The sequence below is a fragment of the Pleurodeles waltl genome, chromosome 7 (genome assembly GCF_031143425.1).
Source record: "Pleurodeles waltl isolate 20211129_DDA chromosome 7, aPleWal1.hap1.20221129, whole genome shotgun sequence".
Classification (NCBI taxonomy): Eukaryota; Metazoa; Chordata; class Amphibia; order Caudata; family Salamandridae; genus Pleurodeles; species Pleurodeles waltl.
Window position 1 is genome coordinate 1,474,414,996 of NC_090446.1, and position 27,264 is coordinate 1,474,442,259.

At 44.7% G+C, this 27,264-nt stretch overlaps 1 protein-coding gene across 1 annotated transcript in view; it reads left to right on the plus strand.

Annotated features, from left to right (window-relative positions):
* Positions 1-27,264, plus strand: part of LOC138246527 (uncharacterized) — a 601,223-nt gene that overhangs the window by 357,430 nt on the left and 216,529 nt on the right. Inside the window, exons 7-9 of the mRNA XM_069201183.1 lie at positions 2,408-2,725; positions 9,709-10,029; positions 10,444-10,758. Of these exons, the coding sequence (XP_069057284.1) occupies positions 2,408-2,725; positions 9,709-10,029; positions 10,444-10,758 (954 nt within the window). The remainder of the gene's footprint in view (positions 1-2,407; positions 2,726-9,708; positions 10,030-10,443; positions 10,759-27,264) is intronic.

A 27,264-nucleotide genomic window follows, 5' to 3' on the forward strand; every position in this document is an offset into this window, starting at 1 on the left:
TTCAACATAGGCTTAATACCCTTTGAAGTGTTACTGACCTGAACGTTTAACACCAAATATGTCCCAGGCAGATGAACATGGTAAATTGGATATGTTTGCATAATAACTAGATACATTCTATTTTCTCAATTGCTGTTTGTCTAACATCTCCTGATGTTTTCCTTGTTTACCATTTCCTCGTCATTGGATAGTTAACCACCTTTTTAATATTTCAATGTCACCACGTTTCAAGGCTATAAGGCTCCCCATAACCCTTTACCATTAATCCCTTATCATTACTCTTAATCCTTTACCTTTAATACATTGCCTTTTACCTCTTAACTTAAATCCTCACCTGCTAAGCACCTTGCTCCTTAACCCCTATGTTTAACCTCTTATGCAATGCACCTAAGTCATAACCCTTACTGTTATCCTCTTATTCCTTTACTCCTTAATCTTAGCCCTTTTATTTCCCAACCCTTATAGTTAACCCCTGCCTGTAACTACTTATCTATAATCTTACCATTGACCCTGTACCTTTACCCTCTATCTTAACTCCTTGTCCCTTGCTTTAGTACCTTACCCTATTACACTTAACAGCTACCCTTCACACCTTCCTTAACCCTTTACTGCTTCCTCTCATTCTCATATTCTTTTACCATTGTCCCTGTACCCTTCACCCCTAACCTTTTTTGCCTTTTACACTTAACCCCTTACCCTTATCTCCTTAGATTCAGGCTTACCCCTATCCCAAGTCCCTTGCCCTTACCTGTAAATTCTTACACTTACTCTTAACCACTTACCCTGTGTTGTTAACCTTTCCCGTTAGCCTCCTACTCGTATTTATCTTTATCTTTCACCTCTTACCTTTAATCCATTACGTTTACCCCTACCCCTACCCATAACTCTTACAACTTACCATTAATCCCTCATAACCCTTACCTTAGCACCTTTCCTTTGCCCTTTATCATTAACCCTAACACATTATCCTTATTACTTTTAATCATTTTACCTTGAACTCTGTAGCTTCTACCCCTTGCCCAATTACCTCTTACCCCCAACCATATTGTAAAACAATTATGTATTACTTAAACATTTTTTATCGTATGACATTCGCGATCAGATGTTCAAATTAATGCCCATGTAGCAACAGCATGACAATGAAATGGATGCAGACAAATGGTATCTTCCCAGATAACTGCATGAGACGTAGGGTGCAAAGCTTACAACAACAGGACAAAGCTAATTTGGCATATTAAAGTGTGCAAAGGAGTAGACTTAACAATTGGTGAATAGTTAAAGATCAACCTTCTTGGTATTATCTGGAAGACCTTGTCTAGGTTTCATGAACTCATCAATGTTGTGGGGATGTGCACATCAAATAAACATGTCTGATAAACATGTTTGAAACATAAAGTATGTTCTCAACACTGGAGGAATTCATGTTGGTGTCCATGAATACTGCAGAGCCAACATGGGTAGCAGCGTCTTGAAGGTTTTCTAGTAGTGCTGCTTTATTGGAGGAAGATGTGTTGCCTACCACATGTTTCTCCCACATAGTAGATCTCTACCACGTTTGTGCTTCCTGTTCCAGCCACTGTTGGATTCTGCTCCCTCCTACTTACCCCGTTCTCCCATCTCTATTTCCCTCTAACCTTCCTCAAACTTTTTCCTCTTCTAAACCTCTATTATACCCTTCATCCCTGCTTCTTCACCAGCCTCACACATGATTGGGCCTCCTAGCCCATACATACTCTCACTTGTACTCGGTGCTTTGTAGGCTGACATGGCCTCACTTTTCCCCCTCCAGCGCCTAACATTCTCCCCCTCCCAGAGTTCTTTGTTACATGAGTCTCATCTTACTTTGAGTCAGCTCCTATTAACTGCTGCTTCACTGCCTTCCCTACCACTTTCCCTCCCCCACCCTCTCCTACTATTTGATTTACCTTGCATTCATCTAATTAGAATACAACTTGTTCAATGTAAAACAATTTTGGGCATCATGTAAGGAACTGTAATAATTTTCTTCAGTGTTCAGTATATTCCTCAATTAGTATATTTGAGCCCCAGCATTAAGAATTTAATTTCTACTTACTCAACTTTCTCTTGGTCACAACTACCCACGTGCTTAGGTTTGACTATGATTTGACCGCTTGTGGGATAGTGAAATCGATGATGGGCACAGCAAGAACATTTGGAATAGTGGTTCTGCTAACCTGTTAGGGTACTTGACACTCTTGTGTCTACATGTTCCATACACCTGTTGGTGTAAGCCATCATATAACCTACAATTTTCAAATAGCTAGAAGTCACATTGTTATTCTGTATGGGCAAAGATAAACTGTTAAAGTTTAAGCCATATGTTGTTATTTCATAGACAGTGATAAGGTTTGATATACTCATTTTTTTAATGTATCTATTCCTTTAGCAACTGAGCTCATCAACATATCTGCCCCAACTGTTTTGAACGTCTTGGTTGGAGAGATGGTCATCATACCGATTTCATACCCTTCCAATGTTTCTAATCCTGTGATTTCCTGGAGTAAAGGTGTGTCCCCTTTGGTCGCTTGGAAGGGGAATGCAACTCTACAGATAAATAACTCCTACATTGGACGGCTACAGATCTACTATCCCGGCTCCATCAATATATCCAATGTTGTGGTAACAGACTCTGGCAACTACACAGTGACAGTAGAAGCTGCAAATATAATCACTGCACAAGCAATTGTCCAAGTCATGGTTTATGGTAAGTTTCAGTTAAAGGAGGACTGGATTCAGTATGTGATATTCCTAATGGCCAAATTCCGCAAACAGTGAGCATGGTCAGATATGGAAAACTTTAAACCCCTGAACAGCATGTTGCCCTTGTTTGTCGTGGCATCTGGGACAGACCTTCTTATAGATAATGTTTGTAATTATAGCAGTACCTTGATCTGCGAAGGACATAATTGTAATTGATCAGAAGACATTGAAATTCTTAAGTCATATCAGCCTCATTTTTGTATCTTTGCCTAGGCTTCACATTTCAATAATAAATACTTTTTACTTACAATTTCCATAACTGAGCACATTAGTAAATGGGCAGGCACCAGGTACATACAGTGTTACGAAAACCAATTAAGGGTAAATTGAACAACAAGATTTGTTGGAGGCACTTACTAGGAATTATTCTGAATTAATTATTTCCAAGCTTGAATCTCAGAGACAGACCACCTTACTAAAGAACAACCCCACCAAAAGTCAGATATTTAGCCGCTGAACAATTTATGTGATTACCACCTGTATTTTTCATTTAAAAATTACTCTTGAGAGACCTACAATTCAAGAAACACCTCCTCCCAGTAATTTCCCAGCCCTCCAACATTTTCATGGAGTTCTCCTCTACCACTGAGGATGAAGCTTTAGAATTCTTAAATCCTTCAAGAAATACTCCCCATAGTGTAGTGTCTGCAGCACCAAAATTGGTCATCCCTGCATTTCATCCACGCATAACCAAGGTAATAAAGGCCTCATTTTTTAGGGGTCTCATCTCTCATCGCTAAAGTAATCTGTCAATAAATCAGCCTGAAAAAATGTTCCTTGGACTCTGAAACCTTCTTACACAAAACTAATCCCTGCAGGCATTTTATTTCTATGTGTGCTACAGAATGAGCAAACACATAAAGTGGAAGTAGCAAGGAAAAATAAACATATTTCTCCACGTTACGGCTGCTTCAGGGAGACATAGCTTTTTTAAGCATTCCAAGGTTTACAAGTCTGTGTAAATCTGGGAATGCACCAAACTACATGGGTAGATGCATGGGAACACTTGTGCTGCACCCATGTAATGCCTCCCTGACGTAAAGTAACACAAGGCAGCTTTCTGGTCTGCATTGTGTTCCTTTGCAATTTCTAAACCACGCAAAGTCACAGAAGGTGCTACACCATAAATGTGATACAAAACCTTAGTAAATATACCCCCATATCTATGCTGAGGATGCTCATCTACATGTAAAGCGTGACAGCAGTTCTGGCAAAACTTTGGCAGTCTCACAGTGCTCATCTCAGATCTACTAGGGGAATACAGAAGAAATTGACTATGCCTGAGTGGTGAGGAGGCTGAAATTGTGTTAATGGGATCTATCACTCTGGCCCATCAACTTTTTTTACTGGGCTGATCCCATCTAACCCCTTCCCCAAAACAGTAGTGAAAAAATGTTACAACTTGAATGTGTTGTTCGACAGCAGCGGTTTATTCATTCTTTCTTTATATGAACACTGTTTTAAAAGTTGCCTGTCACCACCTCCACCTACTGCACGGTGTCCTTCCTCTACTCTTATGGCAATTTGAAAGTAGCCATCCTACTTGCAGTGATAGTATCCCAAATTAACTATTATAACAACCTCTAAACTGGCCTCCCTAGAACGCCTCTAAGGTTCCCTATGCCTCTAAGACCTGAACCTGCCTTTGGCAAATTCAGAAAACTGCTAAAAACTCACCTAATATTAACACTCCTTTTTGGTCTCAAATACAATATTATGAGATGTTCAAGATCCATTTTTATGACTGTGATACACGAAGTTCCTCAAAATACAAGAGTGATACCCAAAATATAGAGATACCAATGACTTAGACAAATATATTAGCAAGGCCTTTATTTACTAACATTTTGTGTCATGTGTGCGCCACTTCTGTAATGCAGCAATGAAGTCAAATGCTAGTAGCTATTTACAAAGCGATAAAGGAGCGATTTGTGCCACCTTGTGTGACTTTATAAAGCAATGTAACGCAATGCAGCAACTTGCACTGCATTGCGTCACACATCGCTCTAGGAGACGTTCCAGAGGTGAAGCATGGGTGTTCCCATCTATCCACCCACGGATTTCATGCATCCCCAGATTTACAAAGGTTTGTAAACTTGGGATTGTGTGAAATTGCTAAGTCTCCTAGAGGATGGCTGTTAGAAATGGGGTTTCTGGTTGGCTAGTGTATGCACCTAAGCCAGGTAGAACCCACCCACGCTAGTCAGAGCAAGAGAGTTACACGTCCAAGATAACCCCTGCTCACCCCCTTGGTAGCTTGGCATGAGCAGTCAGGCCTATCCCACAGGCAATGTGTAAAGCGTTTGCACAACACACACAACACGTGACGCACTATCTCTACAACAAAGGAAACACAACACCAAGTTATATAAAAATAAACTGTATTGTACACAACGTAATTATTAGACCAAAATCATGTCAGTAGTATCCTGCTACCCAAGCAGTTGTCAGAACGTTACACAATAGTTAATCTGCAGAACCAGCAGTAGTCACACATAACACACAGGTTACTTATTATTCTGCAACATAAGCAGTAGTCAGGAATCACATTACTAAATAAATGCACTTGTCATAGCAATATTATAAACGCCCATATCAGGAACATTATAAAACATGTGTCAAGTCAAGAAAACATATCAGCATGTCATGCCCATAAAAGGAACATCAGCACATATATGTAGCACATCAGAAAATGAACAGGTTAACTTAATAATACACCATGTCCATACCAGGAACATTATAAATTATATGTCCTTTGAAAAGTACCTGTTTTTCATGATAGGACACTTCCAGGGCCACAAAGTTCCAAAAAGGGGGCCCGGCTCTCCTCTGTGCCAAACGGGGGCCTTTCGATCATTTGGAGGGAGGGGTACCTGCACCACCTCTGGTTTGTATAAAGGGCCCCTCCTGGGGCCTGCGATCTCTGGGGCCCCCTGCCACAACTGGCCCTCCAAAAAGGAGGCGTGGGGGGTGGCTAAAGCCAGCAACAATGATTGGGCCCAAATCAGTATGGGCCTTACCTGACTCTCGCGGGAGCCTGACTGGGGAGACCTTGCAGTGCGGGAGGGCTCCAGCGAGGCTTCCTCACCGCCCGCTGTCTCAAAAGATAAATGGGGTCTCTGTTTGGGGCAGGTGGAGCTTCCGATGCGGCTTCCTTCCCCACGCCCGTTCACCAAACAACTAGGGGCTCCAGTGGGGCGGGAAGCCTCCGATGAGGCTTCCTTCCTTGCCTGTTTTGTAGAACAACAGCAGAGCCCACCCAGGCCTGCGGCGGTGAAGGATCACCGGGGGCGCTCCTTGGAGCATGCTTCACCCTGGGGCCACGGTAGGAGCGCACTCGCTCCTTTCCTCAAACTGGTTGTGCCCCGGGGGTCCCGAGGGCAGTGCAAATCACTTGTGATCAGAAAGACAGCCCGCCCGGGCTGCGGTGATGATTTCGGATGGCAGAAAGCACTCTTGTGCTGGGGGCAATTTCTTGGCCACCAGAACGCGCTTTCAGAGCGCGTTGCAAATCAGTAGATAAGCGTTCCTCCAGGTGCTAGATTAATGACGAGAAAGTGCTGCTCCTTGCACTACCTGATTCAAAAGAAAGACTTGAAGCAGACCTTTGCAGGGATCAGGGGCCATGGCTCCCTGCCCCTGGGGGACAACAGCAAACAGGGAGCACAGCGCGGCAGGGCCCAGCAGCAGGCCAGCACAAGGTGAATGCAGGCAGTTGGCAGTTACTCCTCATGAACAAGCAGGTCACAGGTCAGCACAGCAGCAGCAGTCCTTGGTGGTTCCTGGTGAGTCCCTTCAGCAGCATTCTGTGTCCAGTTCCAAAATGTCACCGAATTGTGGGGAAAACTCCCCGGTACTTCTACTCAGTTCTACAGTGTGTTTACAAAGAAGAGGAGAGGAGGTTCCAACCAGTTATAACTGGTTCTGCGAGTGCCCCCTCTCTCCTCCCGCTCAGACTCCAAACATCAGTTGAGGGGAAACAACCCTTTTGTGTGAGGCCAGGGCACAGCCTTTACAAATGTAGGTGTGCCCTCCTCTCCCTTCCCTCAGCCCAGGAAGACTATTCAAAATGCAGATGCACCTCTGTGACACCTCCACCCTCCCTGTGTATAGGCTGTCTGAAAAGTATGCACAAAGCCCAACTGTCACTCTGCCCAGACGTGGATTGGAGTAAAGCTGCAAAACACCAGAATCATAAGCACAGAGAAATGTTCACTTTCTAGATGTGGCATTTCTGTAATAGTAATAAAAAATCCACTTACACCAGAAGCAGCATTTCTCACTACCATTACAACCATACTAAACATCCCTATGCTACCCCTCATAAATCAGACAACACCCCCTAGACATGAGGCAGGGAATTTCCAATGCAATCCTATGTGAAGGCAGTACTCACAGCAGTGAAAAACCAAATAGGCTGCCTGTCACTACCAGGACAGGCCATGCAACCAGACACACGTTCTGCCTTCTACATACATAGCACCCTGCCCATAGGGCTAGATAGGGCCTACCTTAGGGGTGACTTACATATAGTAAAAGGGGAGTTCTGGGCCTGGCAAGTAAATTTAGATGCCAGGTCCCTGTGGCAGAAAACTGCGGATGCAGGCCCTGCGCTAGCAGGTCTGGGACAGGTTTGAAAGGCTTCTTCAGTGGGTGGCGCAAGCAGCACTGCAGGCCCACTAGTAGCATTTAATTTACAGGCCTTGGGTATAGAGATACCACTGTACAAGGGACTTATAGGTAAATTAAATATGCCAATCAGGTATAAGCCAATCATACTAACTTTAGATGGGAGAGAACCTACACTTTAGCACTGATCAGCAGTGATAAAGTGCTCAGAGTCCTAGAGCCAACAGCGAGAGGTCAGAAAAAATAGGAGGAAGGAGGCAAAAAGTCAGGGGATGAACCTGCCAAAACGGCCAGGTCCAACAATAGCGTAACAAGGAGAAAAACGTTTTTTCTCCTCATTAGTTCCTCTTTCTAGGTGTGGTGCATTCTGCAAATGCCTTGAAGCATTGTTTTTGTGCAGCAAGGTATCCTTTGCGGCACAGAAACAATTCTGCTTGTAACACAGGCACCCATGCAGCGTGGTGCAAATGTGTCTGCCTTGGCACTAGCTAGGCTACCTGAAGTGCACCAGTGTTATGAGAGAGCATAAGTGTACCATATCTTAGATATGTCACATTTCTGTACTTCCCTTTCACGCAACACAGAGCAGCAAGTTGCCTTGCTACACTGTGTAACATGAAAGATTAGTAAATCCAGCCTTTTTAGGTCGAGCTTAAGCGCTCGACCTGGTGTATACTTTTAGTATAATGCTTATGGCTTAAACAATTTCATTTGTTGGTTGCAGTGTCCTTTAAAAGTTATTGCTCTCTCATGGTCAATTCTGCCCTTTTCTCCCTCCTTAATCTGTTTCAAAGTAGTGACCAACTTCTGTATTATTCCACTTTGGTTTCTTTATCTGCTGCTGTGATGTTTTTCACTGTGGGTGTTTTAGGCTTGTAGCTTCCTGTGTGGAGCATTCCGCTCCTCTCATCTCCTCACATGTCACCGACATTTGTTTTGGCTTTCTTCTAGTGCTGTCCTTGTTTACCTCTGACTTCTAAAAGCAGCTTATTTTACAAAAGAAACACCCAGTGCCTTAACATTTAGATCAATGCTCTTGCACAATGTAGCTAAACCTAGAAGCAACGATGTGAAACTTGCAGAGCCCCACATCTGGAGTCTGTCTCTCCAGGCCCCCTACCAGCCAGCCCTCAGAGACATCAACACATAGGGCATTGCTTATCACCTTGACTGGGGCCATAAATCTTCTCAGGCTGGTCTGCTATTGTTAACTTCATTAGAGCTTTGTGAAATGCAAGGCAAAAAAGCTTGCAAGACCTTTCATTCTGTTAACATAAAACAAATACTTTTCCACCCTTATTTTCCAATTTCTGTTCAGATGTTTACACAACTCGCGGTAGTGCTACTCGAGTTGTGTAAACAAGTCCTTGTCTCTCCTCAAGGGCTTGTGATTTCTGATGTCAGTAGCTGCCAGTGACCACCAAAACATGGCAGGAAAAGACGAAATTATGAGGCAGGGCTGACCAGTTTATATGGCAAGAAAAGACAAGATCTTAACTTACAATGCCAATAGCTCTTCCTCAAGAAAATGTGCAAATGCTTGTTCTTTTTGTTAGGTTTTTCTCAAAGTCAACATTAAAATATAATGGCAGAGTTTAAAGAAGCAATTAAAAGATCAAAAAGTGTCAGTAAAATAAAACAACCAGCTAGCATCACACCATTTGTACATCATTTGTACACCCAGTCTAAATTCTTCAGTCTTGAATATAAATCAGTTGACAGACTCATCTCAGCTTACATTGTACCAGCTATTGAACAACATATGTACAACCACTCGCACTCACCATGTGGTTTACCTCCATCAACTCTTTGCTGCCTCCAGATATTAGTGTCCACCATCCGGCAGTCACTCCATTGGACTATCTGAAAACACAGGCCTGATGTAGACACCATCCTTATGCCATGACCCCTAAGTACGTCACCCTTATACTGGAAGGTCTATGACTGCTTTAGTGCAACTATTCGCAGCACCTGAGAACACATTATTTGCACTCTGGACTTCTAGATAGAAAGCATTATGTCTCTCACCACTCCCCTACCTGCCCATCACATTTTGGATAACCCTGTTTAGCCTTTCTAACCTCAGAACCACATGCTTTGTAAAGTTATTTTCTTTATAAACCAGCTTATTTCATGTTTCTTTTCTAATCCACCCTCTCTCTCCGACTCTTTCCTTTATCATGTTTCTAGTCTCTATAGTATATTTATAAATCATTACTTTACACTTTACACTCATCATATTTAGTTTCTTTTAATTTTGAAGAAAAAACGATTAACCCTCTCTTATTGCTACTGCAGCAAAAGCGGTCACTGTTTCTTATCCCACCATGAGGGAAGTCGTTGAGGGAGCAGTACTCTCCTTTCCAATTGCATATCCTCCAACTCTCCTGCCTGCAACCATCTCCTGGAAGAGGAATTCTGACTTACTCGTTACCTGGGTGGTAAATTCAACCCTGCTGCAAATAAACACAACCTACCAGGATAGGCTGCAGATCTTCTACCCAGGATCCATCAATATTTCTAGGTCAGAAATCTCGGACGCAGGCAACTACACAGTGATGGTGTCAGAAGGAGCTGATGTGCTTCCTGCACTGGCAGTCATACAAGTGACTGTGTATGGTAAGTTTTCTTTGATGGTTTCCTCTAGGACAAGAAATTGTATTCAAGTATTTTAAGGGGCTTTATACAACTTGAGGAAGCATGTAATTTTTCAAACATAATTTATGTTTTAGTGCTTAGACCCTCAGCAGGCACAAGTAACTATCAATGGTAAGCTTGCGTTGGTCGTTTCAGTAGGACAGGGAATTACATTTAAGTATTTTAAGAGATTTATGCAACTTGAAGAAGCATATAATTTTTGTGTTACATTTTTTAACATAATTTATGTTTTATTGCTTAGGCCCTCTTCAGGCGCGACCTGACCACTTCATTCTGATGGGGCCATTAATTAAATCTCCTCTAGACCTTTTGCTCTTGAATATCTGTGTCTCTTTATATCTGTCATGCTATACACACAGTCTTCTCGATTTGCAGAGAAAATCAATCTATCTGCCCCTTCTGTGCTGGAGGTTTGGGAGGGTGATGCAATCTTCATACCCATCACATACCCTCCGGTTGTGCCGAACGCTACCATCACTTGGAGGAATGCTTCTAGCACCATGGCTATCTGGGATTCTTCTAGAAACATGCTGACTATAGAATATTCCTATCAAGGGCGGCTGGAAGTTTACGGTGATGGCTCCATCAATATCTCCAATGCCTTGGTTTCCGATGGCGGCCTCTACACTGTGAAAGTGGAAAGAGGAGGCCAAGTGTCTGCAGAAAGAGATATCATGGTCCATGTACAAAGTAAGTTGACTGTTTCGAGACCTTAGTTTGAAGATTCCAGGTTAATTCTTTATTTCTCAGATACTGAGCATTTGACAAACTAAGTAAATCAAAAAAATGGATCTTGCCTTGTCTTAGTATGGAAAGCTGACATCAACTCAGTTCTTTATTAACATTCCTACTGGGTGTCTAGCCTCTTCTTTTTACTGTTTTGGGTGTTTTTCTTCATTCACACTTCACTATCTCAAGACATTGTGTTGATGGAACACAAAAAAGTGATATATACATTGCAGTTGGTTCAGAGGTGGGCTGGCTGATCATGCATCAGTTTGTAGGAGTCCCATCACATCCAACCCAAAACATACATTTATAGACCAATAAGCTGTGATAAGACACGACATAGTGACTCTGTAAATGTCTCCTAGTGATTAAACATTTATATGTCCAGAAGATTGAAATTCTTTGTAATGTTGAATCAATGAAAAATAAAGTGACATAGGTTTTTTTAAAGATGGAGCCTCTAAATTATGTTAGTACCGTATAATTATACAATATTATAATTGCACTGAACAACATTGAACAGTTCTGAAACACTTTACGTTTTTTGCAACGTAGTTATTTTTTTGGCAAAATGCTGTTATCCACAAGACTTGTTGGGCAGGGTGTACCCCACCATTGTCATCAATTCACTGAAATGCCAGAGGATTGCAGAAGCGACATCACAGGCTCTCTGACCTCCACTTTCACTCACAAACACATACCTCCACATACTCACAAATTTACTCTTTTTGACATTAACACTCTCACCGCATGTTTTAAAAAGGCACCCTGCGATTTTACAAAATGTATTAAACACAATGTTGTTCTTACCTCGTATTCATCATTGCACATTTTACTGTTTTCAAATCACTAAAAACACCAGCATTGTTCTAAATCTTCAGTAAAGCTTGGCAAAATAGTTTTATTTTTGGGATGTTCGTCAACTATAATTGCTACCGCCTTGAAGGATAGAAAGAAAGCACTCCACCCCAATCCGCCAAACCTAGAAATGACGGGTTCTGGCAGTTCGAGTCATTCTCCCCTTAGTGTTGGCGACGTTAGGAATGACGGGCGCTGCAGAGATGCCGCCGCTCATCAATGCGCAGACCACGCTCACTGCAGATTAACGGTCCGGCAGGTCACTTTACACCCTGTCTTACCGACCCCGCCTCCCCACCTAGTCACTTTTATATTGACCTCGGGTCAGGTGACCAGAAGGCTAAAACCCAATACCCACACAAGGGTGCATCATGAAATACCCCTATTCAGTCTGTGTTTCATGGTAGTACTTGCGACCCTGTTTCGTCACGGGCAGAAAAGAAATTAAGTAGTCACATTAAACTAACTTCAGCAATTGCAGGCGACATAACAAAAACAACATACCTCTGTCCAGTCCACAAATACCCACCCACCAGTCACACCAGGTGATCTTTCAAACGGACTGAAGGTGCACGATTACTTCACAGTTCATATTGGGTGCAGGTGGCACGACTCACAGGTGACTCAGACTGGCAGCTGAGGGAACTGGGCTCAGGATCCCTCTCCTGGGGCTATACGTCACGGCTAGGAGAAAAGTTCAAGGGAGTAAGCATATCAGACTCCCCTGACTCAGACCTTCAATTTGCATCATCTGGTATTGAATTACGCCCATTGACAATCCCAGTTACCGGGAAGTAAAATCTCTTCAACCAGGAAATGTTACGAGTTACCTGTTCAGTCCCTCGGCAAGCAACCACTAAGGATTCTTGGTTACCTAACAATAACCTCTGGGTAGCACTCCAATGCTAGCTGGAACTTGCCGGTCCTTGATCAATACCTGATCTCTAACTTGCAAGTCAGAATGGCGGCCCGGCGATGGCAAGTGGCCTTCTAATTGGAGTTCTTCCTTTTTGTGGTACGCTAGCCTTTCATCTATGGGGGTAGGCGTCTAATACTAATGATGAGGAATGCCATCAGCAGTGATGCGGCCCATGGAGTGATGTATAGGGGCTCTTCCAATGGTGGAGTGGGGGTTTGATGATAGCCTCGCAGAAATGAATACACAGCGAGATCAGGAGCTACCTGGCTGGCAGAGGCAATTCTTATTACCTTATTTCGAGGTCTCATAAACCTTTCTACTTCTCCATTCACCTTGGGCCACCTTGCAGTAATCTTCCTTTACACTATGCTGAGTTAACCCAGATATTCAGCAAACTCACGACTCTAAAATGGAGGACCATTGTCAGTTTTGAGTTCTTTGATCAGACCATGGGTAGCCAGGTTTTTCTCAATCTTCGGGATAACTTCACTGGTAGTTAATAACGTAACTATTTCCACCTCCGGGTATCTTGAAAAATCATCGATCAGCACCGTTGTGTGTCCGCCATCAGGTAGACTTCCAAAGTGCAGGCTAGCTGAGATCCAAGGTCGTTGGGGTCCTCTTTCCTTCTCAACTGGGGATGCCGTGCACGGCTCCCCTGTCAGTTGACACTAATGGCATGACCCTATCAGGTCCTCTACTTTCTCATCCATCACTGGAAACCATACTTTCGTTTTTAGCCGACTCTTGGTCTTCACCATGCCCTGGTGACCAGCATGGGCTAGCTGAACAGCTCTCTCAGTGAGGCTGGTGGGAATTACCAGCCAGTGTCCTCGGAGACATCCATCAACACCGACTTTAAGGTCTTGTTGAACATGGTATAGACTTTCCATAGTCTTTCAGGCTTCTGGGGTAAGGTGGGGGCATTGTTTCGGTGCCCTGTGCCACTTGTTGCTTTGCATTGCCTCCAGAATCCTTCGAAGGCTTTCATCTTCTTTGGTCGCCTGGCAGATGGCCTCTAAGGAAAGGGCAATGGTTGAGATCTTTCCACCACACACTTCACATATTCCTCAGTTTTCTTATCCTCATCTTCTTCAGGTGATGTTGCTGCCCTAGTGTACCTCAACAAATAATCTGCAGGATTAGTTGGCCCGGGGCAATATTCCAACATTCCTGTAGCCGTGGGGAGGCTTAGAGGTGGTACCATTAAAAAGAGGGATGAGAGGCTTGTGATCAGTAGTGACCGTAAAAGGATACCCATAAATGTCTGAATCCCCAATGAATGGCAATGGCCTCCTTTTCAATTTTGGAATATCTCTGCTCTATTTCAGTGAGAGATCTGCTGGCATATGCCACCGGGGCCTATTCTTCTTCATTCACCTTTTACATCAGCACCACACCCAACCCTTTTGGGCCAGCATCAATGGCAACAGTGGTGTCTCTTTTTGGATCAAAGTATTGCAGAGTAGTGTCTGCTGAGAGAGCATCCTTAGTGGCCTAAAATGCCTCCGCTTGAGCAAGACCCCAGGACCATGCTGTTATGGCCTTGGTTTGGTCCCTCAGAGGTTGTGTTAGAGAGGTAAGACGCTTGATAAAGCATCCACAATAGTTTATCATTCCCAAGAAACTTCAGACTTCAGTCACATTTGTAGGTGGGGGTGCTTCTTTGATGTCAGCGACTTTCTTGGGATCTGGAGCAACCCCCTCCAACGAGAGTACATAGCCACAGAATTATAGATTTTGCTTTAGAAATTCACATTTTTCTTTATGAAGCGTGAGTCCTGATTCATGTATTTGCTGAAGGATATTCCATAATAGAAAATTATGTTCCTGAATGGTCTTGGCATGTATTAAAATGTCATCGCTGATGTCACAGGGGTGGTCCGCTAATAGCTCATGGATAGTGTTCTGAAACACTTCTGCAGCATTGGAGATGCCAAAACTCAACCTCTTGTAGCACTGGAGGCCCACAAGGGTAAAAAATGTGGTGATATATTGGGACTCATCAGCTAGAACCAACTGGTGGTAGCTGGATCTCAGGTTTAATTTTCAGAACCAGCTTGCTCCAATCAATTCTCCAATTAGATTGTCCATTGTGGGAGAGAGATGTCTCTACCTCTTTATCGCTGCATTGGGTAACCTCATATCCACACATATCCTCTTCTCTCCCAGTTGCTTTGGTATTTTGGCCATGACAACTGGCAATACCCATGGTGTTGGTCCTTCAACCCTCTTGTTGATTCCCGCAGTTTCAAGTTTCTCCAGTTCCTATTCCAAAAGAAGGTTCAGGTGAAATGCTATGCGCCTGTGTCGGAGGGCAACAGGTTGTATTGAGTGGTCTGTGTGCAGGGTGGCTTCTTTACCTTTAAAACAGTCTATTCCTTCAAATACTTGAGGGAAGGTGTCTAGAATGTCATTGAGAGATTCGATGTATTCGTCAAACATGAAAGTCACTGCACCAAGAACTTCGGTCTTGCAGCATCCAAGAAGGGTGTGTTGGCCCTCTTCAGTAACGTATACCTGCGCCTTTATTTCCCGGGAGTCATAGCGTACTAGGGTCTGGAACCTCCCTTTCATGGTGAGCGGTCGCTCTTGTCCATAAGCGAACACTTTGACTTTTGCTGGTTTCGGTAAAGGCGGTGGCATGAGTCCCTGGTAAGTGGTGTATGATATGACATTGATGGACACCCCTTTGTCTACTATGGCAAGGAGAGGACACCCTCCTATCAACACCTGGCACTTCCGATCATCTGAGCAGCAGTGCTGATAGTCAAAAAGGAGTAAACTGTCTGCTCCTCTTCCTCATTATCGTCCATATCGCTGCCTCTTGCTTGAACCTCGAGGGCAGCATTTACCATGGCCAGTGTGGGTCCTCCTCTACTTGAGTGGCACAGTCTAACATAATGATTAAGTTTGCACCAGTTGGTGCATTTTTTTCCTGCAAGTCGGTGTGATGGTCATCCGCAGCGACCACATGTTCTCTGAATCGGTGTCATTATGCAAAGGTTTTGGTTTGTTGGGGGCGAGCATCACTGCGGTGACCTGTTCAACTTTGATTGGACTCTGTAGTGCTGCTTCCATATAGGAGGCCTGTGGTTTTGATAACTCTTTCGTCCTCCCCATGGTCAGGATGTCAGCTAGGGATCGCCCTGACTCTTCTGGAATGCATTCTCTTAATTTTGATGATTTGTCCCCTCATTTCCTCGTTCAGCTATTGAAACCACACGTGCTCTTGTAGAACAAATCAGTGGACTCCTCAGGTTGCTGCCTGGATTTCCTGACAACTAACTTTTCATAGTCAGTGTTAGCCATTGACTATGAAAGGTTAGTTGTGCCTTTAGGGCCTCGATGAGAGTGAGGTGTATCTTTGGCTCAGCTTCCTCAATTGATTTGGATATGCGGTGTATGTCTTTACCCCCGAGATGTAATATCATAGCTCTCTCATTTTCAACTTTCGTGGCTTTGAAAAAAAACAGTAGCACAGTCTCTACCCAATCATTTCATCTTGACGCCTGTGCTGATGGGGTATCCTCTACAACGAACGGCTCAATGGAGAGTATGGTGGCCATTGAGATGTGCTATTAATGGTAGCGGTCACTCAACTGTGCTGCATCTGTGGTTGTACTTTCACTATAAGCAGATAGTCACTTTATTTCTTGTGGGGCCTCCCTTTACTGGTGTATTTATTGTTTTATTTTTTTGATGCCTTAAGTGTTTCCACATTGTTATTCTGCTTCAGTTCTTGTTTGTGTTAGGATTCTCTTGTTTGGTCCCCTCTCACCTTTCAGAAACGGTGATGTACCACATGATGCAGCACACAGGGCGTCTCCACTACTTTAAAATGCTTTCCCAAGTGCTCGGCTCCATGTTCAGGCATGGGGCGGGGCCAAGATACACTCCAAGGCCTTCTCCTCCTCAGAATGAGTCGCATTCAGCAATCCTCGTGAGCTCTTCCTTCCCTGGGGCACACACGCAGTTCAGCAGCTCTGCTGGTGAGGAAAACAACAACAGCGATCAGGTAGGCTCCGATCCCCACACCACCAAGACAGCAGGCCTTACTTCAGATGCAACATGAGCACCGCCGGCCATGTCCTATGGCAAGCTGCTGCCGCATCAGAACCTGCATGGGTGGTAAGCCATCCTGGTCGCCAGTGTAGTGTCTGCAATGTTAGGTACGACGGGCGCTGCAGAGACTACAGCGTTAATAAATATATACACAGACCACACTCACTGTAGATTAATGAATACGGTCCAGCAGGTCACTTTACTCTTTGTGTTACTGGCCCTGCCTGCTGGCCAGGTCACTTTTTATTGGCCTCGGGTCAGATGACCAGAGGGCTAAAAACAACAGTACCCACACAGGGGTGCCTCATTAAATACCACTAATTAGTCTGTGTTTCATGCTAGAACTTGCGACCCCTTTTCGTCACTGGCGAGACACTACACTCCCTAGCAAAAAGACGTTCATTCAAACAGTTAGTTTGGTTTTCTCTGTACCTCATTAGGCCAGGTGGACCCACCAAAGTGCATCATCTGAGAAATCCCCTGTTTCTCGAGTTCACAGACCTAACAAATTTGGGCAGTTTTTGTTGTCCAGTTTTACTGAGGATGTTGCTTTTTTTTTTTAAATGGGTGGATTTTACATATTTTCAGGTTTACAAAATAGTTCTGACCAATTCTAGTAAGAAGACTTTGCACACATACTTGCACAGAAGTGTAGTCCTTCCTCAACTGAATTCTTTGGAGATGTGTAGCACTTGGCAGCTTCTGAAGTTTGATGATCCAGTAATGTCTGGGGAAACTGAATATGGTTTGAATAAATATTTCAATATCATCCAAGGATGCTTTTACTGTCCTACAACCAATTCATAAGCTTCTTTAGAAATAACATAAATGAAAAAAGCAAAACTATCAAAGCAACCATACTCCTGTCATGCTTCAAACCTAAGTAACTCTTTAGCAATGCCTTTTGGCTAACTAGACTAACGCACTCACTTCAGGGTTCTGCACTGATCTCCCTCAGTCACAGGTATGGGCCCTGGCAGACCAGTGGTGCATGGCCAAGATGGACCCCAAGTGAAGAGCTCTGCGCAGCCTACTCGCCCGACGCCCTCCTGTCCAATGTCAGACCCTTTCTAGAGTGTGCGTGGCCTGTTCACACCTTCCTGGACTGTACCAGTAAGAATCTGATGCCCTATGGTCCATCAGTACAGAGCGGCAAACGGAGGTGAGACGCAGACTACTTCATACAAAAGCTGCCGGCTCATGTAGGTCTCTGGCAGCCCAGCCGCAACCTGAGCCTCAACCCCAGATACACGGGTGAACTCAGGAGTGTTCATCTAAGCGGAGGCCCCTCCAATGCCCCCACTTTATTTGCCTTGTGGGGGCCTCTCCCCATCTTCTGTAGGGGGGAAGGGCCCCTCCCACTCTACTCATTGGCCTTTGGGGGCCCTCCCCCTCTACTGCAGAGCGGTTTCACTGAGGAATACCCCCACAGCTCCCCCTGCATCAAATACCAGTGAGGGGGCCTGGAACGCCAATAGTAGGGACTCAGCATGGGAGTAGGCACTGGAGCAGCCCCTCTCCCTGCCAACCATGAGAGTAACTATCTCTGGCATGGCTGCTCACTACCTGCCTACTGAGTACAGGGGCGGGCTTTGCTGCCCCATCCAGGTTGATCTCGGGGTGTGGCATTGTGGTTCGCACTACAGCCTTCCCTCCTGCATATACTGATAACAGGTGGGCTAGAGGTGACATCTGCGCCTCACCACCCGAGGGCCCCTCCACCCATGCCACTAGATTACAGAGCAACCTACTGGAGATCTCTATCTGATCTCATGATTTGAGGATTGCATCTGTTTGGATTAGTACTCCCCTCTTGTTTATGGAACGCAAAGGGCGTACACCAACAGGGCCCACAGAGAAACAGAGAGGCCCCTCCACGTCCTGCTGTTTCCATTTGTTGGCTTCAGTATAAGTGCTGACTTGGACTGAATATCACCTGTATCTGTCCTCCTCAGCACAACGTAGCCATGGTAAAACAACAACACACCAAGGGCTGTCCGAATGGGAGGGCTGCGACCCACTCTTCCACGACCTCCACTGCATTAGAGGGAGTGTATGGTGCCTCAACCTCTACTGCATAGGCACAAACATAATGGTTTGACAAATTATTGCAGGCCATTCTGGACTTCAAATCTTCTTTGGAATCCAAAATGGACTCTCTGATTGACATGGGACTTCTGTGGGCTGACCAGCCAAATCTACGCCGAAAATCAATCCACACTGGCCCGAATATGCCTGCACATCAAGGCCCTACAATTGGTGGTCTCCATTATGCGCACTAAGGCCAATGGCACAGAGGACCAGTCGCTCCAAAACAATATCCGTGAGGAGCACCAACAGTGAACTCCTCCTGGAGGACTGGTTGCTACACACTATCCTTGGCTGTATTCGATCTTCCTACTTATCAGTCAAGAGAGCACATAGGTTCCTGCTAGGGCCCCACTCAGGGTACCTCCTAGGTCAATAGTTGCGTGTCTGTTTAATTACTGAGATTGCTAACACATTTTACAAGTTGCCAGAACCTTGTGCCCCTGGCAGATTGATAATAATCAATGAACATTCATCTGCACTGCACTGTCGAAGTACAGAGATATGTGGGCTCATTCATGCTGATCAAACAGAAACTTAGCCAGTTGGGATTGTGATAGTCTCCTATGTTTGTGTCCAAAATAAGTGTCATAGACTTTGAACTACATAGGGAGACACCTGGGAGAGGCTGGAATCAAAGGGATTATATCTGGCACCCAGTGACTTTCTAACAAGCACAGATTGGTGCTGCCAGAGATCACGACGACAACAATGCAGAGGTCTCAGAGGCAAACTCATGAGTGAGCAGGTGGCAAGAAGGCAAGCACGAGCAGTGGTGGAACTGGAATCACCCCACGGCCTAGACACAGGATCCCCTGATAACAAGCCGGGCTCCCCGAGTGAGAGCTAGCCATTGCCTTATAGAAAATATCAGTGGAATAACAGTCAGGACCTCATCTCACTCCAATGACGGCGAACCAAGTACTCTGAATACTGGCATTATATCCCATTAAGGGGGCCGCCGCACACACAATGGAGAGTGAAGGGAGGTTAATTGCCTACAAATAGGGAAGTAGGGAAACCATTGATGTGTCACGAGTGTGGGCTGTATGCGGGTACAGTTGCCCTTGGCTGCAATACCTCCTTTGATTCCAAATGGAGCAGACTCTTTCTGTATTTGTTGCACTTTTCATTTGATCATGAGCTTGTTCCTGTCCTAGACATGGGAGTTTTTGGGTACAAGTTTTTAATATTTTTTTTGTAAGCTGATGACACCACATCACTGTTACAAGATGGGGACCAGACATACAAATGGTCAGTAATGGGCCGCCTTCTAGGGGTTTGAGGGATAGTGTCACATTTTGCTGTGGCTTCACATCACATAAACACTTCCCCTGTGTATAACATCATGACATAGAATGCCCGAGGTATGGCCACCCCTAAGAAGCAGCGCCATCAGATATATTCCTTCTTGAGACAAAGAGAGACACATATTGCATACCTGCAAGAAATGCATATGTCTCAATTTATGAAACTATAGAAGAGTTGGAGAGGCCAGGTTGTGGGCACATTGTACTCTCCATAAGCAAAGGGGGGGCACTCATTTGGCTGGCACCTCCAGTGCCTCTGGTAATAATCCATACAAGAATAGACCTGGATGGGTGCTATGTAATGGTTGGGGGAGTATTAGATGGGGCACCGATTACTCTTGTTGCCCCCCACCCAACAGCAGTCAGCAACAATTCTTAGCAATCCTTGCTCCTTCAATGATACACTAACTGACAGCGCTGAGCATATGCAGTGGGGATTTTAATAGTGTACATGACACCAACCTAGACAGGTCACTCCCCCACCCTCTGCAGAACACATCAGCAGCTCAGACCTCTAACACCTTCATAGATTGGCTCGAGCCTTGACACTTGCACAGTATATGGTGCATATAATACATATTTGCCACTATTTTGATGACAATAATGAGACCGCTTCTGACAGAAGGATAGAGTGTGATTCATTTATGACAGTCATACAATGCCCATGCCTGAAAACATTTGGTGTGAAACTTACACTATGCAGCAGATCTTAGATACTAAGTTTACTATAAGGGAGACTAAGGTGCAGGTCTGGGAAGGTGTAGGCAATGAATGCAACATTGTGCCTCTTAGGAGAGACCACAGGGCTGTAGTGGACAAGCTTACACAGCTAGACAACATGCAGAAGGGCACACAGTGGTTCATCTGCTGGCATGGATTCTAAGATCAGAGGTCCCTAAGTCCCATATGAACACTATTAGATCCCAGAACAAGGAGATACCTAATCCATAGGTGACTATATAAAGTCTTCTTGAATTGTTATAGAACCCTATAAAAATTGAGTGAGGGGATTGGGGTCCTTACTTTGCAAGAATACCTAGACAGGTTGCCGATCCCAAGACTAAACCCCCTCTGAAGACAAACTTTTGATGAACCACTCACATTCGAAGAGGTATGTCTTGTGATTTACAAGATGGTATGCTATAACACCCCTGAAAACCCCTGTGATAGATGGACTCCTGGTGGAATTCTATTCAACCTACAAGATGACACTGGTTCCAAAGCTCTTTCAGATGTTCCAGCTCACAAAGGACAAGGGCACTCTCTCAGCATCTCTGCAGGAGGCACTGACTGTGGTCCTCCCCAAACCAGTTAGAGATCCACTGGAAGTGTGCTTGAATAGACTGCTGTCCCTCCTCATTACTGACATTAAGATACTTGGGAAGGTCATCACAAATAGACTAATCCCATGGCTCATCATTCTGGTCCATCACAAGCAGAACAGCTTAATTCCGGGGAGGAACATGTTCTTTAACTTGAAACACCTCTTTAGATTTAAAGAGGAAAATCCACAGGTGAACTCACCATGTACAGCTTTACCTTCAGACACTGAAAAGGCTTTCAGCAGCTTGTGGTGGCCATATGGTGGTTTTGCACAGGATGGAATTTGGACCTGAGATACTGCAATGGATAGGCCTATTTGATGCCAGTCCAGTGGCCCAGGTTTGCATTGGGCAGGGAGACCTCTGATGTATTCGGAGTGTGCAGTGCCACCAGGTAGGGCTGCCCACTATCACCAATCATATTTGGCCTGACAATTGAGCAATTAGCGGGGGCCTCTTTTGGATGTAAAGCCCCCAATGGAAATACCGAGTGGGGACTCCTGGGAGACAATCTTGCATTACAGGGATGGCGCACTGGTACACTTGCAAGATGTATGTAGAGATCTGCCACAAGTGATGGGAGAAGTAGGACGCTGTGAACGTTATCATTACTAACCAGGGCTTCTGCTCTCTCTTTTAAACATGGTTAAATTGACTTACACCCCATTGACATATTTAATTTACTTTAGATCCCTTGTAGAGTGGTATATCATATACCCAGAGCCTGGAAATTAAATGCTACTAGTGGGCCTGCAGCACTTGTTGTGCAACCCAATTAAGTGGCCCTTACAACACGTCCCAGGCCTACCATTTCAGCCTGTGTGCAGTTTTTAAGTGCCCATTTGACTTGGCAATATGACCCGATTGCCAAGCCTCAAACTCGCCTTTCATAGCATATACACCACTTCTATGGGAGGCCCTCGTACCCCATAGGGCAGTGTGCATTGTATTTAAAAGGGTAGACATGTATTTTTGCGTGACCTGGTAGTAAATCTTAAACTCTTTTCTCACTACTGTAAGGCCTAGCTTTCCCATAGGATAACATGGAGCCGCCTTATTACATTTAATAAATGCTAACCTTTGACTGGGAACTGGTAAGCATTTCATGTTTTCAGGTTTGTTGCTTGGGAAATTGTAATTTAAAATCCTCTTTAATGATAAAAGTGGATTTTTAGTTACAATTTTGAAAATGACACTTTTAGAAAGTTGTGTTTTCCTGCCCCAAACTGTTTGATGCCTACAGCCTAACCTGCGTCACATGACTGGGTGTAGTTGGACTTGTTTATTCCTCCTAGACAGCCACAAAATAGATGGATTAGATGTGCCTGGATGGGCAGGATAAGGGAGTGAGCCCCACTTGCAAATGCATAGGCTGTGCTCTGCGTTCACACAAAGAAATTGTCACCCACGCAGCCAGCTTGGAGCCAGGGCAGGGGAGTCAAGAAACTTCAAGCACTTTAAAGGGAATTCTCTAGAAACTTCTCCTACTTCATGTATAAAATGGGGACCCTCAGACCCACTCTTCAGTACACTCTCGGTCCTGTGGATCTGTGGATACTACAGAAGAAGGACTGCTGTGCTGCTTTGCTGCCAGAAGGACTGCCACTCTGCTGCCCTGTTACTCTGCTCGTCTGATGCCTGCTGTTCTACTTGCTGAGAAGAATGGAACTGCACCCTTCATGCCAGGCTGAAGTGACTCCACAGGGTCAGCAAACTGACCTCCTGTTTTGACCTACAGAGACCTTACAAGCTCCAGGGGCTCACTGCAACTGCCCAGCTGGCATTTTTCGTGGACCTGCATCTGGACCTTCCTGAGCCCTGCTGACCTCTGCTGGACTCCAAGAGGTGCTTCTCAGGTTCTGGACCCTTGATGTGACCTCAGTTGAACTCCTCTCCTGAGAAGAGGAGAAATCCTGAAGATTTGGGCTCTTAGCAAACAAGCCCATTTTTGCCAAGTTCTTGCCTCCCACCCTGCCAACCAATGTGAAGTTACAGTGAACCTGACTGTTCTGCTACAGCGACCGGTGATGAGACCAGGCAGCATGAAATCTGCACTTTGCACTGCAGCATCAACAGTTTGCGGTGATCGTCTATTCAAAGCTCCAGCAATGACCGTATGAGATGCCCAACAGGATCTTTGAGCTAGAGCAATGACCGTCCATGACACCCAGCCTGCTGTTCTTGCTATATCGACAACCAACGCAATGCACTCCCTGCCCTTCCTGGTGCAGGCATAATGTGGCTGAAGGGGTTACAAAGTGGCGCAATGTAAGAATTGCGCCACTTTGTAAATATGGTGCGGCTTTTTTGGCCTTCCAACGCCACATTAGCTATCTGCCATTGGATTGGCGCTAGGCCCAGTTAAATCTAGGCTTTTATCTCTTCCCAAGTCTTAACTACAAAAAAATAAGATATGAGTATAACAACTTAAGTAAAATCAAACTACTACTTTAATTTCTATAAATATGGAAAAACGTTAGCTAATTATTAATGCATTAAAAAAGATAAAAATCAAATCATTGCTATTTAAAAATCAGATGATAGGTCTTTTTTGTAAATCAGAAGAGGCAGCAATACAATTTTTATCCTACTATTTGTGCTTTTTGACAAAGATGCACTCCTCCACACCGATACCCTTACCTCAGAAATATACTGAAGATTTACTCAACCTGGAAAATCCAATAAGTATCCAAGGAATTCAATTATCAATCAACTCACTAACCTCAAAAAGTCACCTGGTCCACCTTGTATGGCAGCAGAATTTTACAAATTTTCCAGACTTTACTTTCCTTATTTTAGGATTTTCGTGGGCAGCGCATTTTCACAGCAGCCACAGGAGGAGGGGCAGGCCAAGGAGGACCATTAACTTTGAACTCTCGCACTTCCCACTTCGCGGGCAGCGCATTTTCACAGCGGCCATGGGAGGAGGGGCAGGCCAAGGAGGCCCTTTAACTTTGAACTCTTGTGCTTCCCGCACGCGGGCGCCGCCCGGGCCAAGCCCGGGCCCGTCCTTCACCCGTCATCGCCAGGAAGAGGCTGGGCTGGGCCACCCCCCTGACATCTCCTCCACGATTGTGCTATTGTGACATTCAACCTTCCGCTGTCTGAAGGTACCCTTCTTAATAATTTTCTTAATTTTGGTAAGGTTGTTCCATTTTTATAGTCATTCTACGTTTAATTCCTGTTGGTAAAAGTCACTCTTGCGTTAGCGGTTGTTGGGGGTGGAACCAAGCCCCCAAAGAGCTGTTTCCATGCTCCGCCTGTGCAGGAAAGCGCTGGATTCTGTCTGTGGCAGTTGGGGGTGGCCCAAGCCCCTACAAACTTGATACTGCAACTGTATATTTGGGAAGTGTTAGACTCATCTGTGATTGTTGGGCGCAGGTCAAGCCCCTATAAACTTGACAGTGTGCTCCTTTTTGCCTTATTTAAATTTGTGAAATTTATTTATTGCAGTCAGGATGGGGAAAAGGAAAGCTAGCGGCAATCCCACCGGGCGGGGGGGGTGAAGAAAATACCTCGCCATGCCGCCGAAAATTGTACTGTATCACAAACTGATGACCTAATAGAAGAAGTCGAGAGTATGTTAGCCACCAAACCGTCCAAGCACCCTAAGGGAAGACCTGATGCTGTGACTAAAGATATAAAAAACCTTTTTTATTTCTGTGACTCCTGCAAACAATGAGACCCCGTTTGTGCCACCACGGGGGCCCCAATTATAGCACATCATGCCAGATACTCTGGCTAACCGCATAGAGAGCTCGAAATTGTGTGTGGCTAATCAGCAGGACAGTGTATCTCCCCATATAAACTGTTCTAATTGTTTCTTACCTCTGGCTTCATTGGTAACCCCTAGCCCAGAGAAAGGTACATCAAGGGAAGTTGAGGAGCCAATAACACATTTAGCCATTCAGACGGAACGGCCTGTAGAGGCTCAGTTAGTACAAATAATGTCCGAAATAATGAGCTTAAAAGAGTATCTCACTTCCCTTAGTCACATGATCCATGCGAAGCTCGACGGCTTAACAGCCGTGATCGGGGACATAAGGAAATCTTCTCTTAACCCCAAGTTTAACTCTTCATCCACACAAACCCAGCAAATTGACATATCTATGAAGGGAACGCATAGGGGAAAGAATGCAGGAGTGGTATCACTACCCTGTCAACGGGAAGTGTGCGTAGCTCCTGTTGTGGCTAAATCAAACAAATATGATACTAAATTGATTAGAGGGGCTAACCAAGAGAAGCCCAGTGTTAAGCCTCTAGCCAACGTTAATAAAGCCTCCCAGTCAAGCACCCTGTCTAGCCAGTTGACGTATGGTCAGTGTGACGTCTATATGACGAACATCCCTAAGTTGAGATATGGAGCAAGGGAACTAGAGGATTCACTGAAGAACAAAGTAATTCACTGGATAAGGGGTGTAAAAAATGTAGGTCCGTTATACGGGATGACATAATAACCGCCCAGAGATTTATAAGCGATACCTCAGAAACGGACCTCAGAGGGTTGCAGCTGAACAGTCAGAGTTTAGTAAAGGGCCTTTTAGCTCTTGAGTTTAGATCGAGACCAGACACCTTGTCTCAAGTAACTCTTGTCCAGTCGATCCCCCTTCCAATGGCTAATTTGTTCTTTAGAGGTAGTCCTAATACCAGACCTTCTCCCAATACATGCACCACAAGATGGGGACGTAGGAGTAGTTCAACCACAATTGTAGATTGACGTAAAGCCCCATCAGTGGAGGTAGGGAAGGATGATATTTCTGGCATAAGGCCTTTGGAACTATGCGATCTAAGTACTCTACCGTTGGGCACTGTGGGAGCAGAGTCAGGAGTATGTTGCAATGTCCATGTAGAAGGGAGGCATAGTGGAACTATACCCCTTAAAGACAAGCGAATAGTGAGATTGCTCAACACTGGGGATAGCAACGAACCTTTAATCAATTTCTTATCCTGGAATGTGGCGGGTGTGTCATCTAAGAGAATCAATCCAGAGTGGTATAGCTTTATGGATCAACATCACATCATTTTCCTACAGGAGACATGGGCCCCCTCTACAAGTTATAGAGCAGGATATTGGTCCTTCCAGAAGGCTGCACTTCCATCTCCATCTGGTAGAGCATCCGGGGGTTTAATAATCTGGCTCAAGCATGATTTATTTCCCAAGGCAAAGGAGTTGCCCTCCCCTCTAGGGATATACTAGCTATGGAGGTCGTATTTAGCGGCCCATGGGGGCCAGTTCGTATAGTATTTGTAAACATATATATTAGGCTGGCCCACAAAAGTCTCAGACCGTCCAGATAAAAATGCTTATTGAACCATTTACCTTGGGGGGCAGGGTTTACTTGTTGCAGGAGACTTCAATACACAGTTGAATTGTGAGGATGATTTTCAGCAAAAAAGAATTCAGTTTGTCCACCCATGGGACAGATCAGGTCCGAATCAGGTTGCAATAAAGCCACCAGGGGGAGTATTAGATCTAGTGGAGGACTTGATAAAAAGAATGGGGCTTAGAATAGTCAATGGGAATACGAAATCAGACACTCCTGCATTGCCTACATATAGGAAAGGCCTATACAAGAGCCGCCTAGACTATGTTCTAGTAGATGATTTTCTTTGGAATTTCCTTATTGACATTGTAGTTTCTCCACGTGACAACAGTGATCACCAAGCTCTTTCTATATCCTTCTCAATCTCCCCATTCAAATGTAGTCTTCTTTCCAAGTGGGTGAAGGATAGTACCTTAGTTGCGACAAATGATTATAAAAATGTAAGGTGGGAAATGGTGGCAGATGACATAAACTTTCAGGCATCAATATATAAAGTGGTGATATCAACGCTTTTCCCTTTGAAGTATATTGACTTGGTACCGGTTGACTTAATTAATTTGCACAACATTATGGTCAACCAG